This window comes from Lissotriton vulgaris, chromosome 9, assembly GCF_964263255.1.
Source record: "Lissotriton vulgaris chromosome 9, aLisVul1.2, whole genome shotgun sequence".
NCBI classification, from domain to species: domain Eukaryota; kingdom Metazoa; phylum Chordata; class Amphibia; order Caudata; family Salamandridae; genus Lissotriton; species Lissotriton vulgaris.
The window spans coordinates 1058701514-1058721601 of NC_141697.1; the positions used below are offsets into that span (position 1 = coordinate 1058701514).

At 47.2% G+C, this 20088-nt stretch overlaps 1 protein-coding gene across 1 annotated transcript; it reads left to right on the forward strand.

Annotated features, from left to right (window-relative positions):
- The first annotated feature begins 1057 nt into the window (after positions 1-1057).
- LOC147692793 (uncharacterized) lies at positions 1058-19322 on the forward strand. The gene is made up of 7 exons (XM_086939554.1): positions 1058-1603; positions 3234-3293; positions 3402-3511; positions 17830-17936; positions 18053-18151; positions 18262-18326; positions 19084-19322. Exons 1-7 carry the CDS (start codon positions 1058-1060, stop codon positions 19186-19188), a joined length of 1092 nt encoding a protein of 363 aa, XP_086795680.1. The 3' UTR covers positions 19189-19322.
- Positions 19323-20088: the final 766 nt, after the last annotated feature.

The window sequence follows — 20088 nt, forward strand, 5'->3', positions numbered from 1 at the left end:
AAGCCACCCCGGTACCTCACGTAGAGGAAACACCAGTGCTCCGGGCAGTCCTAAAAGCCAAGGGGACAGCTCAGACCGAGTGGGAAATCCCAGCACGCCAGGCAGCCCCGGAAACCCAAACGAAGGACCAGGAAACGGGCCCAGGATGAGCTCCCAAATGACAGCCCTCACCGCTCCAGTCCCCTTCCTACCCAGGCCGGGCGAACCCCTGATGAAATGGGAGGATTGGAGGGAATACTTCAAAAACTATGTGGAAGCGTTGGAGGATGAAAATGGGGAGCCATTCCCTAGTGCTAGGAAGAAAAGATTACTGCTCCATAACCTGGGTCCGGATGGCGTAAGAGTATTTGCTAACATTGTACCAGCAACAAGACAGGCCGCGGACGACGTCTTCAAACACGCCCTGGAGGACCTAGACAATCACTATCGCCCGGCGGTATGTGTATCTATAGACCGATACAACTTCCAACAAAGGAAGCAGGAAGAAGGCGAATCGATAGATGATTATGTAGCAGCACTAAGACGACTGGCCAGCACATGTAAATACGGACAGCTCCAGGATGAGTATATCAAAGAACAGATTGTCATGCACACCACAAACAAGTCAGTACAGGACAAATTGTGGTCTCAAGGTGAGGCGTCCCTAAAAGATGTGATTGCAATGGTCAAGAAGGCCGAACTTTCAAAACGCTGCGCGGAGGCGGCGAAAAAGGAGAATCCCCAGAGACAGATGGTCAACAAAATTGATGAAGCTCAATCTTCATCCAGGCAAAGGAGACCCACAGGAGAGGGGAGACATGACGCCAGGTGGACAGGGAAACCAAGTCCAGCAGGAAAGCAGTCCTCAGACAACAGGTTCTCATGCTACTGATGCGGGAGCACAGCACACACGGCGTAGGATAAGCAGTGCCCAGCGTTTCTCGCCAGATGCTTGTTCTGCGGTCTGGTTGGCCATTATGAAAAGGTGTGCCGCAAAAAGGGGAAGAAATCGATAGTGAAATGCATCGAACAGCACCAGTCCGAAGACCAAACAGAAGACGACCTGGAAGACGATGACATGGTCTTATGTGTCGAAGAACAGGTACTGGATGTAACAGGAAAACGATCAGATAAACCGCGGACAGACATGATGATTGGAGGGGTGAGAATTCACATTGCAATAGACTCGGGGTCACCGTACTCAATAGTACAAAGATCGGTGTGGGAGGAAGACTTCGTGCCCACCCTTGGCCCGCGGTTGAATCCACCTGACATAAGACCGATATCGTACACCAGCAACGCAATCCCTATGGTGGGGTTCCGCACCCTGAAATTCGAATTCCGAGGAAGATCGGCGATGTGCAAACTATACGTGGCGGAACAAGGGCCCTCGGTGCTGGGATGGAGAGACCAGGGCGACCTCGGGATTAAATTAGATCCTGGAGGCAAAGAACAAATACTGCTGACGGAAGACAGTACTTGGCCTGACCTAGAGAAACTGAAGCAAACCTTCCCCAAGGTGTTTGGAGGCTCGGTGGGAAAACTGGACAAGTTCGTGCACAAGATCCTGCTCAAGGAGGATGTCCGTCCGGTGTCCCACAAAGTCAGGAACATTCCCATTGCCGTAAAGGATGCTGTCCAGTAGGAACTACGAAGACTGGAAGAGCAAGAGATAATTGAACTGATCGACAGCTCGGAATGGTTGGCACCCTTAGTCGTTGCCAGGAAACCGAATGGCAAGGTACGCCTATGCGTGGACCTCCGCGAACTCTACAAATGCCTGATAGTGGAAAAGTTTCCATTATCTAGAATCGAGGAGATGCTGGCAAGAACGAGAGGAGTTAAGCAAACATATGTAAGGGTAAAGGCCCAGGCAAAAAATACAAAGTCTGACAAAAACAGGAAAAAAAAAGGGACACACCATAAGGAGAAAAGATACTCAAAAGAAGATACTATATGATAAAGTACAAAGTTTGATTACATTGATAAAAAGTCAATATGAACATATTCATTGATACACATAGTTAAAATTGAAAGGATAAAAGTTGATTGCTACGGTTAGGCAAATAATCAATTCTAACTGGCATCTTTTAAATGTGAATCAGAGTCAGAATAAGTTAAGCAAACCTATGTTTGCACATCGCCGTAATAAAAATCTGAAAGACCTCTTAGTGAGATCACGCTTCAATAAGTTAAACACCAACCCTCCCTACATACAGAAATCCATTGATGGTAGTAATGGAGTGAAGGGCACTTCCCGTTGTGGCTCTTGTCAATCTTGTGATCACATCATTCCTGGTGAGACTATGACATTGAACAGCTATACCCTAAAAGCGAAAGAACTTTGGACCTGCAATACACGGAACGTGGTGTACCTTATTGTATGCCCTTGTAATTTGGGCTACGTAGGGGAAACCTCACGTACCATCAAAACAAGAATGACAGAACACAGGTCAGCGATTAAAACTCTGAAATACACAGCTCCTCTTGTAAGACACTTCACAGAACATAATCACTCCCCATCAGATACAAAATGGAGGATTCTAGAAAAAATCCATGTCCCAAATGATAAAGGAGGGGAAAAAATCAGGAAAAAGAGAGAAGTGTTTTGGATCTTCTCTCTTAACACCTTCACACGAGGTTTAAATAATGAGCTACCTTGGGAGAACGCAATAACTTAATTTAGTTTAAATAATCTGCATACAATGAATTAGTGACCCTCTGTATGTATGTTAGGGAGTAAGAAAGATTAGTGAATAAATAGTCCCATTTTCTCTTGAGGTTGGATTATGAGCTACTATGAAAAATCGCGACATCTCAATTTAACTCTAATGATTGGCATAAATGAATTATGTGCATATTAGTAAGGACAAATAAATTGGTTAATAGATAGTCTTAATGGTTACCATAGATGAACATGTTAGGCACCACCTTGTTTTCTAATATACCTTGTTCTAACTATGTTAGAAAACAAGTTTATTTCTCTCCACTATTTCTATAATGGTGTGCCTATCCGTATATAAAACTTCTTTAACATTCTTGCAATATAGAGCCTTTCATGAGGCTGTCTTCGGTAGAAATGAGAAAAGGTGGTGTCCTTTGGCAACCATTTAGTATTTCTTCCCTTTTCTCCTATGCTATCTACATCGCCACAATGAGAAAAATGTATCAGGCCCTTTAAGATAGAGTCACACACCTGTGTACTCTCTAGGGAGGAGCAGACGTATAAAAACGCCCCTGCTCTCAATCGCTAGAATTCTCCGGTTGGAAATCAGGCCCCCATCACGTCGCGGCATCAACTATTTTCAGAAACGGTATGTTTTAATCGCATAATGACTTTGCTTAGTCATTTATAGTCTGTGCTCGCAAGAACGGACCACGTTTAACCTGCGCCGCTTTTCGATAATTTGTATCCTTGCTAGGCTCCACCGAAGGGCTTTCCAGATTTCATCTGCGTTCTCAGAACTTTAATTGGCACGCACGACATAAAAAGGAAAACTGCTTGCCTTACCAGTTCAGTCTCCACGAACAGGTATTTTGCTTGCATTGCCGGTTTATTTATTTCGGCCATTTCACACACGTCCTGAACTAAGCCAATAATAGTTATATGTGTAGGAGAGTAGGGTCTGCAATCCTATGATCACCCAGATTTTTTGCTTTTGTTTCACTGGTTTACGACTTTCTCTGGCTGTGGGCCTGCCAATCAGACCCACAGCCTGGCTGTTCTCTTTCTAAATTACCACATGTACCCTAGGTGCATTTACCAATTGGTACTGGGCCACCTTATCAGACCCTGTAACTCAGGGCATAGGTGTACCCAGGGCTGCCAGGGGCTGCAGCATGTATTATGCCACCCCTGGCTGGCCTCCTAAATTTGACACAACTGGCTGCATGACAGCTGGGGCAAAGTCGTGTAATCACCCTTTGCTGTAGGTGTAGTATACCTATACCTAACCCTAAAATGGACACACAGATTCCTATCAGTCACTCCTATGGCAGGCCTTGACAATCCTGAAGGCAGAATGCTTGGAATCGTGTGATATGGTGCTCTGGCATGAGCTGAGCCTGTCTGCAGCTTGCGGAACCAAGTCCTAATAGCTGTTCCATGATATCGCATACCATATACTCTTAAGTGCATTATAATCCTCGCGGTTAAATGCTATCTTTGGTATTGCTTTATCAAAACATGTCGAGTAAGGTGTCATACGAATTGGAATACTAACCCCTCGCCAATCCTGGCGACGGGGTTAGCATTCCACCCTTCTAGAGGGACACGACATGTATGTAACTGTGAACCCCGGTTAAAGTTAACTAAAGCCTCAGCTCCACAAAATGGATGCTGCCACCACAGACACGAGTCTGACCCCCTGTAGCTGGGAGTCCTTCCAGCGAGGGGAGCCTGGACAAAGGGTTTCCTGTCAGGGGCGGTGCTAGCACCGTCCCAGACATGGTTTTGTGTATCCTGGGTAGGCAGGGCTTTTCAGGAAGGTGACTGCTGAGTGGCACCCCGGTGCTCACTACGCATAGGCCGGTCAGAACCAGTTCCAGGGGCACACCAGCCCCTGGCCTGGGGAAAGTCCGGCATGGCAGAGGGGTGTAACCACCCCCCTCCTAGTCCCACCCATAGGCAGGACCTAGTCACCGGGTCAGCCCCCTTTTTTAGTATAAAGATGGGAGCGGGCCCCCTGTTCAAATTAGATCATCTTTGGAATCAAGACACGACTTTCTTCGAAAGGACTTCAAGGTTTCTTCTTCAAGATTCTCCCTTGTGGCTAAGGTGTAGTCACCCTGCATCAAGCGGGCACCATCCTAAGAACACTGCGGTCGGCTGCAAGTCCTTCATCACGAATCCGACGACCCAGCTCGACGAGACCCTGCTTCCCTGGCACCTCTGACCTCTACTCACCTCTACAGCAAAGCTGAGAACCGTGAGTGCGACGAGACCTCGAGGGACCGACGATCGCCAAGACTGCACGACTTCTTTGTACCAAGCCCACCGAGTCTTCCACTGGTGAGTGCTTCGGGGTCCGAGAAGCCCCAACCCTGCGCAGCACCAGCATCCAAGATCAGCCTCCCTGCATCTCCACGATCTGCGTGGGGCCCTTCTGCTGTTTGCTGTGCACCGCGTTGTTTGGCTACTAGCCGGCTGGCTTGTGGCCTTCTGAACGATGCCCGACGACATCACTGCTGCTGGTCTGGTTGCTCCAGACTGGCCCTTGCTTCCTTCTTCAAGAGAGGCACCTCGGACCCTCCTGGTCCACTCCAGACGCCATTTTAGGTCCACCGCGTGGGCTTGAATTTGCCAAGGCTTTGTTGCCCAATCCTGGGTCCAGCGACGCCGACAGCTTCTATCTTCGTGGGACAGCTCGCTCCTCCATCCTGGTCGCCGACAACGCCTCCTGGTCCGTGAGATCTCCGAGCACAGCGTCACCCACTCACCTAGTCGAGGTGGCTACCATCCGGTGCCCACTGACTACTGGCTAGTAGTCACGAACTTGGTCCCCTCTGCTTTCAGGTGTCATCTTCCTTCGATCCAGGCTTGGATCCATCGAACTTTCTTCATTGGTCGCCTGCCAGCAACTTCTTTCTTCCAGGCTCCTGGTCCGGCAACGAGGATTCCCGACGTCTTTTGAGTCCTATGCAGCTGCAGCCCCTGGGCTAGGTAACTTCGGCATTTCGGTGCCCCAGCATAGCCTCACTATCCAAGGGTCAGAATCCACTTTCGTTTTCTTCCTACCAGGTCGGGTTCGCCCGAGAACACTAACTTTGCAATTCCTAGCTACCATAGACTTTGTCCCGCATCTCGCGTGAGAGTGCACACACTGCACCCGAGTCCCCTGGGTCTCCTAGAAGTAATCTAACGATTCTATAGTCAAGTCCTAGCGATTCCAAAAACTATTAGTACTGTACTTACCTGCTAGTAATTTCGCATTCCACTTTTCAAGTATATGGTTTTCCGTGCCCCTCGGGCATTTGTATATACTGTGCTAACTTAAGTATTTTTGTAAGAGTTTTGGTTTGTGCTTAGTACCCTGTCCTCATAAAGAGTACAGGGCTGTTGTGATTCTTAATAAATATCTGTTTATTTTCATAACACTTGTGTGGTGTCCTTTCACTTGGTATTCAAGGGGTATATGTGTGGTATAACAGCTGGCTTAACACGCCCTCTCGAGTCTTTAGCCTTAGACTGCTCGTATCCACGCTACTAGGATAGCTGGTCTATAAGGTTGACTTACAACCAATCATCAATAAGGGTTGCTGGACTGATACATAGTGTTCAGTAGAATAGTGACCACTGCATATCAGGCCACCTTCTCACATTGGTGAGCAGCGGTTGGGATTTGAGCTTGCTGTTGTTTTACCACACGTATCCTAAGAATATCTTGTTGAAAGATCACATAAGTACTGTTAGTACATATAACTAAGCTTAGAATACTCTGAGTTCTACTGAACCAGCTGTTGCAGCTCCTCAAGGCTTAGTACACCTTGGCTGCAACTCTTAGCATGGGATCAGTAGGTAAACACATAGTGTAGGTAGGTGCATCACTTACACCACACTAGAAACAGTATGTCGGACAAAGGAGGAAACTCTGAGTCTCCCCTTGTGTCAGTTGACCCTCCACAGGTCATCCCTTCAAGATATACTGTGCTTAGCTTCCATGAGTTACGACAAGTATGTACCTCTAGGAAGATTAAGCAAGGGGCTAACCCCACCACCTCCTTTCTGATTGGTCTCCTAGAGACTTATGATGCCAGAAAGGCTGAGAGACTTCTTAGCCCTTCTAATCCAGATGGAGGCATGCCTCCCCTTGAGGGAACCAGAGGAGACCCTGACCTAATCCACCTCTCCATTGAGAATGAAAATGGGGAGGAGTATGAGGATGAGGATCCCTCTGGGGATGAGGCAGACAAGGGACAGGTAGAAGTCGGTAGACTAACCAGGTCCAACTTAAGCAAACATGACAGTGGTACTGGGGGACCCCTGGGACCACTATCAGGTCAGCTTAACATTGGGAATGGATGAGCCAGATCTCTGTCAAGAGGCTCTGGCAGATCCCTTCAAACCAATGGCTCTCACAACTCTTCTCAAAGAGGGATGACTTCCCCTCAGAGGAGAGTGTATGAAGCTAAAGAAAGGGCAGCCAATCTGAGGATTGAAAGGGAACAACTTGCCCTGGCCAAAGAAAGGCTTGCCTTTGCTAGAGAGCAACAGTTAAGTGGGGTAGTCCCCACTGGTGGCAGCAAGGTACCTAGCAGTAGGGAAAGGAGTTTTGATACAAAACACCTAGGTAAGATAGTGCCCCCCTTTAAACAAGGGGATGACATCCACAAATGGATTACTGCTTTGGAGAGGGCCTGCACTGTGCAAGGTGTTCCCCAGAGTCAGTGGGCAGCTATCTTGTGGCTCTCCTTTGAAGGTAAAGGTAGAGACAAGCTCCTCACTACAAGAGTGGAGGATGCTAATGATTACCAAGTCTTGAAAAATGCACTGGTTGAAGGGTTTGGCCTAACCACTGAGCAGTACAGGGTGCTGTTCAGGGATACCCAGAAAACTCAGTCTCAAGATTGGTCTGACTTTGTAGATTGTGCCACTAAGGCTTTTGAGGGCTGGTTGCTGGGCAGTAAGGTTACTGATTATAAAGGATTGTACAATTTGATGATGAGAGAACAAATTTTAAACAATTGTCAGAACCAGTTGTTGCATCAGCATCTTGTTGACTCAGATCTGACCTCTCCCCAAGAATTGGGAAAGAAGGCAGACAGATGGGTTAGAACAAGAGTTAAACAGAACCAGGGCCAGAATCAAGGTGGTCAGGAGAAAGCAGACCAGAAGGGTAAAGATTCTAAGGGGGAACAAAATGACCAGAAGTCTTCGACAGGTCCCCAACAACCCAAAGAGGGTGGGGGTCAGGCTCCCCAAAAGAAGAAAGAAGGCCAATCTAAAAGGTGGTGCCAATACTGCAAAAGTAAAACTCACTGGTTTAGTGAGTGCACCAAGAAAGGAGGAGGGCAGACTCCTGCCACTGCAGCCCCTAAGGCACCTGTGCCCCCTAGTACAGTCAGCAGTGGTAGTGCACCTCCCAAGGGTTTAGTAGGGTTAACCCTGGGTTCTGAGGGGTGTGACAACTTAGTTGGTACACTCACTCAGGCTGTCCTTGTTTGTACAGGGGATGTGGATATGTCCCCTGACATAAGTCCCAATACTTTGGGCAAATACAGACAGACACCTTTCATTAATGGAAAAATGGCTCAGGCCTATAGGGACACTTGTGCCAGTGTCACAATGGTGACACCTAACTTTGTGGACCCTGGACAGATCATGCCAGGTACAGAATTCCTGGTGACCAATGCAAGCAATGTCACTACCAATCACAGTATGGCAATTGTAGCTTTCTCCTGGGGAGGGGTAACTGGCCAAAAGAAGGTTGTAGTTAGTTCAGACCTCCCAGTGGATTGTTTGTTGGGCAATGATTTGGAGTCGTCACAATGGTCAGAAGTGGAGCAGAGGACTCACATGGAAATGTTAGGCTTGCCAGCACATGTGTTTGCTGTGACCAGGTCACAGGTCAGGAAATGCCCCACTGAACAGGTGCTGGATCCTGGAACAATGGACCAGACACCTCCCAAGAAGAAGAGCAGTAGGGTTAAGGCTGTGCCTTCCCCCTTGCCCCAGGTTGAGGATCAAGTCTCAGAGGAGGCTGACCTCCAGGAATTGAGGGAAACTGAGCCCAGAGAGTTTGAACTTGATCAAGTTGAATTCTTGGGTTCAGGGGGACCCTCAAGGGAAGACCTGGGGAAGGACCAGTTAAGCTGCCCTTCTCTTGAACCCCTCAGACAGCAGGCTGCTGCTGAGGCTGCTGGGAACGCCACAGGTACCCACAAGGTATACTGGGAAGATGGACTCCTGTACACTGAGTCAAGAGACCCCAAGCCTGGCATGACCAGGAGGCTGGTTGTACCCTTGTCTCAGAGAGGTTTCCTACTTACCTTGGCCCATGAGATTCCCTTAGCAGGTCACTTAGGCCAGACAAAGACTTGGGACAGACTTGTCTCACACTTTCACTGGCCTCACATGAATGAGGATACCAAGGAGTTTTGTCGCTCCTGTGTCACTTGCCAAGCCAGTGGTAAGTCAGGTGGCACAACAAAGGCCCCCCTTATACCAATGCCTGTGGTGGGGGTGCCCTTTGAAAGAGTGGGGATTGACATTGTTGGTCCAATGGAACCCCAGACAGCATCAGGGCACAAGTTTATACTGGTGGTAGTGGATCATGCCACCAGGTATCCTGAAGCTATTCCACTTAGGACCACTACAGCACCTGTAGTGGCAAGGGCCCTAGTTGGAGTGTTCTCCAGAGTGGGCTTCCCTAAGGAGGTTGTCTCTGACAGAGGTGCAAACTTCATGTCAAGCTACTTAACTGCTATGTGGAAGGAGTGTGGTGTCAATTACAAATTCACTACACCCTATCATCCACAATGCAATGTGCTTGTTGAAAGGTTCAACAGGACCCTAAAAGGGATGATTCATGGACTACCTGAAAAGCTCAGGCGTAGATGGGATGTCCTGATTCCCTGCCTTCTGTTTGCTTACAGAGAGGTCCCACAAAAGGGGGTTGGCTACAGCCCTTTTGAACTTTTGTATGGGCATCCTGTGAGAGGCCCCCTGTGTTTGGTGAAGGAAGGATGGGAGAGACCTCTCAAAAAGCCTGCAACCAGCATAGTGGACTATGTACTGGGTCTCCGCTCCAGGATGGCTGAGTATATGGAGAAGGCATCAGAAAACCTTAAGGCCAGTCAAGAACTTCAAAAAGCTTGGCATGACCAAAAGGCTGTCCTGACTGTTTATCAGCCTGGACAGAAGGTGTGGGTGTTGGAGCCAGTGGCCCCAGCAGCACTCAAAGACAAATGGTCTGGGCCCCACACAATTCTTGAGCAAAAGGGAGAGGTCACCTACCTGGTGGACCTTGGAACTCCCAGGAGTCCCCACAGGGTACTCCATGTCAACAGGCTCAAAGCATATGTCGACAGGAAGGACATGAGTTTGCTCATGGCCATAGATGAGGGACAGGAGAAAGAGAGTGACCCTCTCCCAGACCTGCTCACTCAGAATCCTGATGATGGGTCAGTAGATGGTGTTGTCTTTTGTGGCAGCCTCTCTGAGCATCAACAGAAAGACTGTAAACAGGTTCTTCAGTCTTTCAGACATATGTTTTCTCTGACACCCAGTCAGACCAATTGGTGTACCCATGAGGTTGACACTGGTGACAGTCTGCCAGTTAAGAGTAAAATCTACAGGCAGCCTGATCATGTTAGAGACTGCATAAAAACTGAAGTGCAGAAAATGTTGGAGTTGGGAGTCATTGAACCCTCAGATAGCCCTTGGGCTAGTCCAGTAGTTCTAGTGGCAAAGCCTCACACCCAGGGTGGTAAGAGAGGGATGAGGTTTTGCGTAGACTACAGGGGTCTCAATGCAGTCACTAAGACTGATGCCCACCCAATACCAAGGGCAGATGAGCTGATAGATAGATTGGCTTCAGCCAACTACTTAAGCACATTTGACTTAACAGCTGGGTATTGGCAAATCAGGTTAGCTGAGGATGCCAAGCCCAAGACAGCATTTTCAACCCCTGGTGGGCATTATCAATCTGTGGTAATGCCCTTTGGTCTGAAAAATGCACCTGCCACCTTCCAAAGGTTGGTGAATATCAAGTCCTTACTGGGCTGGATGACTTCTGTGCAGCATATCTAGATGATATTGCTGTCTTTAGCTCCACCTGGGAGGATCACCTGGTCCACCTGAGGAAAGTGTTAGAGGCTCTGCAAGCAGCAGGCTCACTATCAAGGCCACCAAGTGCCAGATAGGGCAGACACAGGTTGTATACCTGGGCCACCTTGTAGGTGGAGGCCAGGTTCAGCCACTGGAGAGCAAAATACAGTCAATCAGGGACTGGGCTCCTCCAACCACCCAGACTCAGGTTGGAGCTTTCTTGGGCCTGACTGGATACTACAGAAAATTTGTCAGGAACTATGGTTCAATTGTGACACCATTAAATGAACTGACAAGTAAGAAAATGCCAAAAAAGGTTCAGTGGACAGCAGGCTGTCAAAAAGCATTTGATGACCCAAAGCAGGCCATGTGCACAGCACCTATCCTTAAGAGTCCAGACTACTCCAAACCATTCATTGTCCAAACAGATGCTTCTGAGTTGGGTGTGGGAGCTGTTCTTTCTCAACTGAATTTTGATGGTCAAGACCAGCCCATTGCTTTTATAAGCAGAAGGCTGACCCCCAGAGAGAAGAATTGGTCAGCTATTGAGAGGGAGGCCTTTGCTGTGGTTTGGGCCCTGAAGAAGCTGAGGCCATACTTGTTTGGCACTCACTTCAAGATTCAGACCGACCATAAGCCCCTCTTGTGGCTAAATCAGATGAAGGGTGAAAACTCCAAACTGCTTAGGTGGTCCATTTCCCTACAGGGGATGGACTTTACAGTGGAACATAGACCTGGTACTGATCATGGCAATGCCGATGGGCTCTCCAGATATTTCCACTTAGAACAAGAAGACTCACCTGGTCAAGGTTAGCTTATTGTCCCAAAGTTTGGGGGGGGGGTCATGTAGGAGAGTAGGGTCTACAATCCTATGATCACCCAGATTTTTTGCTTTTGTTTCACTGGTTTACGACTTTCTCTGGCTGTGGGCCTGCCAATCAGACCCACAGCCTGGCTGTTCTCTTTCTAAATTACCACATGTACCCTAGGTGCATTTACCAATTGGTACTGGGCCACCTTATCAGACCCTGTAACTCAGGGCATAGGTGTACCCAGGGCTGCCAGGGGCTGCAGCATGTATTATGCCACCCCTGGCTGGCCTCCTAAATTTGACACAACTGGCTGCATGACAGCTGGGGCAAAGTCGTGTAATCACCCTTTGCTGTAGGTGTAGTATACCTATACCTAACCCTAAAATGGACACACAGATTCCTATCAGTCACTCCTATGGCAGGCCTTGACAATCCTGAAGGCAGAGTGCTTGGAATCGTGTGAGATGGTGCTCTGGCATGAGCTGAGCCTGTCTGCAGCTTGCGGAACCAAGTCCTAATAGCTGTTCCATGATATCGCATACCATATACTCTTAAGTGCATTATAATCCTCGCGGTTAAATGCTATCTTTGGTATTGCTTTATCAAAACACTAGCGGCCCGTCCCGACGTTGCCCGGGTAAAAAAAGGCTAGGCAGCAATGGTTTTAGTATCATTGTACATTCATCCCACGTGATAAGAGACACAGTTTGAAGCAGTGTCTCCAAAGGTCTGTTTTTCCGAATAGAGCATATTGAATCCCTTTCAAGGGAAACTGTTAGAGGCAGTTCAAAGGTAGAATGTGCTGTTTTCCCAGCTGTTAGCAAAGTGGCAGCTATTCCAGATGAAGCAACAGTTAGAGCCAAATTCCCAGAAGATCGAACTTTGGCTCTAACTGTTGATTAGGTAAGTCTTTCCTGTGCCACCGTGGGCGTCTATGAACAATAGTTTGCCTTGCTTCTTTTCAACATTATCAACTATGGTGTTGTAGGCGAGTTGTTGATCGGGAACTAAGTTAGGCAAGTGTTGAGCAAGGTAGTTATTTAGCTCTGGAATATCGTGTGCGGTAGCGATATTGTGGTATCCAGTTAGGTTAGTTCGGACCGCTGGCGGCAGGCTGAAATCTTGTAAGGACTTCTCGCTTAATAGATACAGCGAGTCTTCAATTTCTATAAGTCCTTGGTTTATGATTTCATTGTTGATAGCAGCCCGTGCCGACGTTATCCGGGTATGAATTGCTTCCGGACAGTAGTATATTGTTTTGTAGGATTTCGTTTTGATAGCATTTCTTATCTGTGACAGGCCTGTGAAACACTCTGATTCACAGTGCACTGCTGATGCACTTAAGAGTGTGCGTTCAGTAGTGTGTGAACTCGAGTTTCCCTACTTTATATTTCTTTGCAATATTATATAGCGCAAACTCGACAACATGGCATGAGCACAATTTACATTACAGAAGAACACATTCATTTGTGGTAGGCACGGGGAGACCAAGCGATTTGCCTGGAATCACAGGATGTTGAGCTGATGCCGAGATTCGAACGTAGCTCCCCAGCTCTAAAGTTCACAATTCTAGAACTTGTGGCGGGAGGTGTGTCTAAAAGTGTATGTTGGTGCTGGCCATCAATGAGAGAGACCTGTGCATTTTTCAAATGGGTGGTGAAAAAATATGAGTATGTTGCTGGAGATGTGGGCCGCCGTGCCACCAATGTACTTACCGGGGGAGGGTAAACACCGATTATTCCGCAACTTTCTTTCCGCATACCATGACTCCGCATACTTTCATTACGAAAGTACCATGACTCCGCAATGCCATTATAACGCATGGCATTACATTTTATCTGCTTTTACTACGCATACATTTACAATGCATGAATGGTAAAAGCATGTTTTTTTAAATGTTTGGATAAGGTAAGTATGGGTATAGGGGTATATGTTTTGGGGTACTGAGGTATATGTGTTGGGGTGTTTGGGTATTTTAAGGGTTCAGATATAGTTTTGGGTTATGGGGTACAGGGGTAGTTTTAGGGTACAGAGGTATTTTTAGGGTTCAGGGCTAGGTTTGGGTTTTGGGGCAAAGGGGTATTTTTAGGGTTCAGGGGTTGGTTTGGGTTTTGGGGTACAGGGGTATTTTAAGGGTTCAGGGCTAGGTTTGGGTTTTGGGGTACAGGGGTATTTTTAGGGTTCAGGGCTACGTTTGGGTTTTGGGGTACATGGGTATTTTAAGGGTTCAGATACAGTTTGGGATTTTGGGGTATAGGGGTATTTTTAGGGTTCAGGGGTAGGTTTGGGTTTTGGGGTACAGGGGGACTTTAAGGGTTCAGGGCTAGGTTTGGGTTTTGGGGTACAGGGGTATTTTTAGGGTTCAGTGCTAGGTTTGGGTTTTGGGGTACAGAGGTATTTTAGGGTTCAGGGGTAGGTTTGGGTTTTGGGGTACAGGGGTATTTTTAGGGTTCAGGGCTAGGTTTGGGTTTTCGGGTACAGGGGTATTTTTAGGGTTCAGGGGTAGGTTTGGGTTTTGGGGTACAGGGGTATTTTAAGGGTTCAGGGCTAGGTTTGTGTTTTGGGGTACAGGGGTATTTTAGGGTTCAGGGGTAGGTTTGGGTTTTGGGGTACAGTGGTATTTTTAGGGTTCAGGGCTAGGTTTGGGTTTTGGGGTACAGGGGTATTTTTAGGGTTCAGGGGTAGGTTTGGGTTTTCGGGTACAGGGTTTTTTTAAGGGTTCAGATATAGTTTTGGATTTTGGGGTATAGGGGTATTTTTAGGGTTCAGGGGTAGGTTTGGGTTTTGGGGTACATGGGTATTTTAAGGGTTCAGGGCTAGGTTTGTGTTTTGGGGTACAGGGGTATTTTTAGGGTTCAGGGCTAGGTTTGGGTTTTGGGGTACAGAGGTATTTTAGGGTTCAGGGGTAGGTTTGGGTTTTGGGGTACAGGGGAATTTTTAGGGTTCAGGGCTAGGTTTGGGTTTTGGGGTACAGGGGTATTTGTACGGTTCAGGGGTAGGTTTGGGTTTTGGGGTACAGGGGTATTTTAAGGGTTCAGGGCTAGGTTTGTGTTTTGGGGTACAGGGGTATTTTAGGGTTCAGGGGTAGGTTTGGGTTTTGGGGTACAGTGGTATTTTTAGGGTTCAGGGCTAGGTTTGGGTTTTGGGGTACAGGGGTATTTTTAGGGTTCCGGGGTAGGTGTGGGTTTTGAGGTACAGGGGTATTTATAGGGTTCAGGGCTAGGTTTGGGTTTTGGGGTATAGGGGTATTTTTAGGATTTAGGGATAGGTTTGGGTTTTGGGGTACAGAGGTATTTTAGGGTTCAGGGGTAGGCTTGGGTTTTGGGGTACAGGGGTATTTTTAGGGTTCAGGGCTAGGTTTGGGTTTTGGGGCACAGGGGTATTTTAGGGTTCAGGGGTAGGTTTGGGTTTTGGGGTACAGGGGTATTTTAAGGGTTCAGGGCTAGGTTTGTGTTTTGGGGTACAAGGGTATTTTAGGGTTCAGGTGTAGGTTTGGGTTTTGGGGTACAGTGGTATTTTTAGGGTTCAGGGCTAGGTTTGGGTTTTGGGGTACAGGGGTATTTTTAGGGTTCAGGGGTAGGTTTGGGTTTTAAGGTACAGGGGTATTTATATGGTTCAGGGCTAGGTTTGGGTTTTGGGGTATAGGGGTATTTTTAGGGTTTAGGGATAGGTTTGGGTTTTGGGGTACAGGGTATATTTATAGGGTTAAGATGGGTTAGTTTTAAGGGTGTTGGGGTATTTTAAGGAGTAAGGGTGGGTTATGATCATGGGGTGCAGGGGTATTTAAAGGGAGCAGGGTCGGATTAGCACACAATATGAGACATGGCATGAAGGGTGGAACGTACCACACGCCCCCAGTGTTTGTCACGCCCCCAGCACACGCCCACAGCACAATGCAGACACGCCCACAAGGGACTAATTTGCTGGCACGGTTCTTTTACCTTTTAAATGTATATGGTGGGCGTCTGTATAGCCTATGTCCTTCTGCTGCAACTGCCCTTTCCAACGCTGTATTAGGTGTTTTGATTGGTGCTGTGGTTCCTGAGATTACCCGCCTCAAAGGTTTGGGCTCTCTCTTTATATTATTAGTATGGATATGGATGTCGAGTAAGGTGTCATACGAATTGGAATACTAACCCCTCGCCAATCCTGGCGACGGGGTTAGCATTCCACCCTTCTATAGGGACACGACATGTATGTAACTGTGAACCCCGGTTAAAGTTAACTAAAGCCTCAGCTCCACAAAATGGATGCTGCCACCACAGACACGAGTCTGACCCCCTGTAGCTGGGAGTCCTTCCAGCGAGGGGAGCCTGGACAAAGGGTTTCCTGTCAGGGGCGGTGCTAGCACCGTCCCAGACATGGTTTTGTGTATCCTGGGTAGGCAGGGCTTTTCAGGAAGGTGACTGCTGAGTGGCACCCCGGTGCTCACTACGCATAGGCCGGTCAGAACCAGTTCCAGGGGCACACCAGCCCCTGGCCTGGGGAAAGTCCGGCATGGCAGAGGGGTGTAACCACCCCCCTCCTAGTCCCACCCATAGGCAGGACCTAGTCACCGGGTCAGCCCCCTTTTTTAGTATAAAGATGGGAGCGGGCCCCGTGTTCAAATTAGATCATCTTTGGAATCAAGACACAACTTTCTTCGAAAGGACTTCAAGATTTCTTCTTCAAGATTCTCCCTTGTGGCTAAGGAGTAGTCACCCTGCATCAAGCGGGCACCATCCTAAGAACACTGCGGTCGGCTGCAAGTCCTTCATCACGAATCCGACGACCCAGCTCGACGAGACCCGGCTTCCCTGGCACCTCTGACCTCTACTCACCTCTACAGCAAAGCTGAGAACCGTGAGTGCGACGAGACCTCGAGGGACCGACGATCGCCAAGACTGCACGACTTCTTTGTACCAAGCCCACGAGTCTTCCACTGGTGAGTGCTTCGGGGTCCGAGAAGCCCCAACCCTGCGCAGCACCAGCATCCAAGATCAGCCTCCCTGCATCTCCACGATCTGCGTGGGGCCCTTCTGCTGTTTGCTGTGCACCGCGTTGTTTGGCTACTAGCCGGCTGGCTTGTGGCCTTCTGAACGACGCCCGACGACATCACTGCTGCTGGTCTGGTTGCTCCAGACTGGCCCTTGCTTCCTTCTTCAAGAGAGGCACCCCGGACCCTCCTGGTCCACTCCAGACGCCATTTTAGGTCCACCGCGTGGGCTTGAATTTGCCAAGGCTTTGTTGCCCAATCCTGGGTCCAGCGACGCCGACAGCTTCTATCTTCGTGGGACAGCTCGCTCCTCCATCCTGGTCGCCGACAACGCCTCCTGGTCCGTGAGATCTCCGAGCACAGCGTCACCCACTCGCCTAGTCGAGGTGGCTACCATCCGGTGCCCTCCTGGTGCCCACTGACTACTGGCTAGTAGTCACGAACTTGGTCCCCTCTGCTTTCAGGTGTCATCTTCCTTCGATCCAGGCTTGGATCCATCGAACTTTCTTCACTGGTCGCCTGCCAGCAACTTCTTTCTTCCAGGCTCCTGGTCCGGCAACGAGGATTCCCGACGTCTTTTGAGTCCTATGCAGCTGCAGCCCCTGGGCTAGGTAACTTCGGCATTTCGGTGCCCCAGCATAGCCTCACTATCCAAGGGTCAGAATCCACTTTCGTTTTCTTCCTACCAGGTCGGGTTCGCCCGAGAACACTAACTTTGCAATTCCTAGCTACCATAGACTTTGTCCCGCATCTCGCGTGAGAGTGCACACACTGCACCCGAGTCCCCTGGGTCTCCTAGAAGTAATCTAACGATTCTATAGTCAAGTCCTAGCGATTCCAAAGGCTATTAGTACTGTACTTACCTGCTAGTAATTTCGCATTCCACTTTTCAAGTATATGGTTTTCCGTGCCCCTCGGGCATTTGTATATACTGTGCTAACTTAAGTATTTTTGTAAGAGTTTTGGTTTGTGCTTAGTACCCTGTCCTCATAAAGAGTACAGGGCTGTTGTGATTCTTAATAAATATCTGTTTATTTTCATAACACTTGTGTGGTGTCCTTTCACTTGGTATTCAAGGGGTATATGTGTGGTATAACAGCTGGCTTAACACGCCCTCTCGAGTCTTTAGCCTTAGACTGCTCGTATCCACGCTACTAGGATAGCTGGTCTATAAGGTTGACTTACAACCAATCATCAATAAGGGTTGCTGGACTGATACATAGTGTTCACTAGAATAGTGACCACTGCATATCAGGCCACCTTCTCACAATATGCTTTTACCTATTTTGAAACAGGGATACAAGAAAAGGACCGCGCTTGTTTTCCATCAGTAATACTCGGGGCCTGAAGCCGGTTTTGTATCAATTTACCCGAATACCTAAGGGTGTATACACGCTTGCAGGTAATTACTTGCTAAACCTTGAAGAAAACACAGACTTTTTCGTGTTCTGTGGTCTACGATTATCATGTCTGTGAAAAAGCTTATTGAATAAGGGGTTTTATTTTCTGTCCTTTCAGTATCAAGTGAATGCAACCCGTTTTTTAAACTAACCAAGAAATACACAGGACTTCAGTCACTAAGTAATCCCTGGATTGTTATAAGCCTAGTATTGATAGGTAATACCCCCTTATTTCTGGGTAATTGATTTGATAAATTAGGGAATATTTGTTTTGAAAAAGATAACTAATGTTAGTGCATTTCTTTTCCATGTTATTTTCTCTCCTAGCGTTTCAACGAAGCCTTCATTCATTTGGCTTCCTGTTTTTTAGGAGTTTCTTGGCACCACCTGAGGTAAGAAATGCAAGAGACACAGGATAGTATAAATAAAGGAGCCTATTTTCTAGTATTAAGATACGTATTAGACCAATGAACCAGGTTTCTTGAAGCAACTATAAGTGAATATTGTGGAAGCATAGGAACTTCTTGTATTGCTAGGCTCCCATAATAAGTGACATCCCACTTTTTAGAGTTTCTTCGGGCACTTCAGATAGGCTAAAATATGAGAGACAGATATGAGGATAACTTCTCCCAAATAATTATCCAGACATGTTAAAAAGAATGGCATAGACTGTAAATAAATCCTTACTTTTTTTCTCTAATATTTTCTCTCTTTTTTTCTTTTGCTTTGTTCTTTCCCTTCTCTTTCTTCTTTCTCTTTCTTTCTCTTTTTCTCTTCTTTCTGGCCTTTCTCTCTAATAATTTCTCTCTCTTTTCCCTTTTCTTCTTCTTTTCTCTTCTTTTCTATTTTTCCTGCTCTCCTCTCTCTAGCCCTAAAAACATAGTGTATAGAAGTCATTGATTTGGTTATACGAATGTTCTAAAAATTATTTTTTGTACACACTTTGTATATATGTATACAGAGATTGTTGTAAATAGGAAGCACACCTGTCTATATGTCCTCTTTAGCGATGTATCATGTTATAAATGTATGTATGTAGCTTTTTTCGATGTCTGACTACGGATGGTAATACCACTGTATATAGCAAAAAGGCTTTAACTGTGACTAACATAAGGAGAAGTTATGACTCTCTGTTTATTTACATCTTAGCAATTTGCTGATATTGTCATGAGGAAGACACAAAAAGGTGTGTCGAAACGCGTCGACAGAAATCAGCATCCTCAACAATCATTGGGCATTATTATTCTGTTGTGATTCATGTATATTTCTTTTGGAGTAACAGCTTATTTTATAAAAATCAACTTTTATCCTTTCAATTTTAACTATGTGTATCAATGAATATGTTCATTTTGACTTTTTATCAATGTAATTAAACTTTGTACTTTATCATATAGTATCTTCTTTTGAGTATCTTTTCTCCTTATGGTGTGTCCCTTTTTTTTTCCTGTTTTTGTCAGACTTTGTATTTTTTGCCTGGGCCTTTACCCTTACATATGTTTGCTTAACCCTGACCCAGGAAATTTATCCCTTTCAGGTGGTCCCTGTTACCTTACCAGAAGAACGAGCGGAGTGACATGGTTTTCCACTATAGACCTCACCTCAGCGTATCATCAAATTGACTTGCATCCTGCGAGCAGAAAGCTCACCTCTTTCATCACACCATTCGGGTGTTATCAATTTCGCCGAATGCCATTTGGGTTGGCTTCCGCGGCTGCAGTCTTCCAAAAGCGAATGCACCGCTTGTTCAAAGACATACAAGGCGTCCAATATTTTCAGGACAACATACTGATTATGGGCACCAGCCGGAAAGACCATGACGAGAAACTGACTAAAGTACTGACGGTACTCCAAGAGAGGGGCCTCACCGCCGAATGGAGCAAGTGCAAGCTGGGCATGTCAGCAGTCACCTTTCTGGGACACGAGATAGGGAGTCAAGGTATCACACCCAAGAGGCAAAACGTGAGAGCCATCTGTGACGCCAGAGCCCCAACCAACAAGGAAGAGGTGCAGTCATTTTTGGGAATGGCGGAGTATTATAGCAAATTCGTCAGACATTGTGCCACTAAGACTCATAAGCTCCGACAACTGATCAGAGATAAGTCGACTTTCCGGTGGGATGAGGACGCTCAGAGTGAATTTGACAAACTGAAAAGC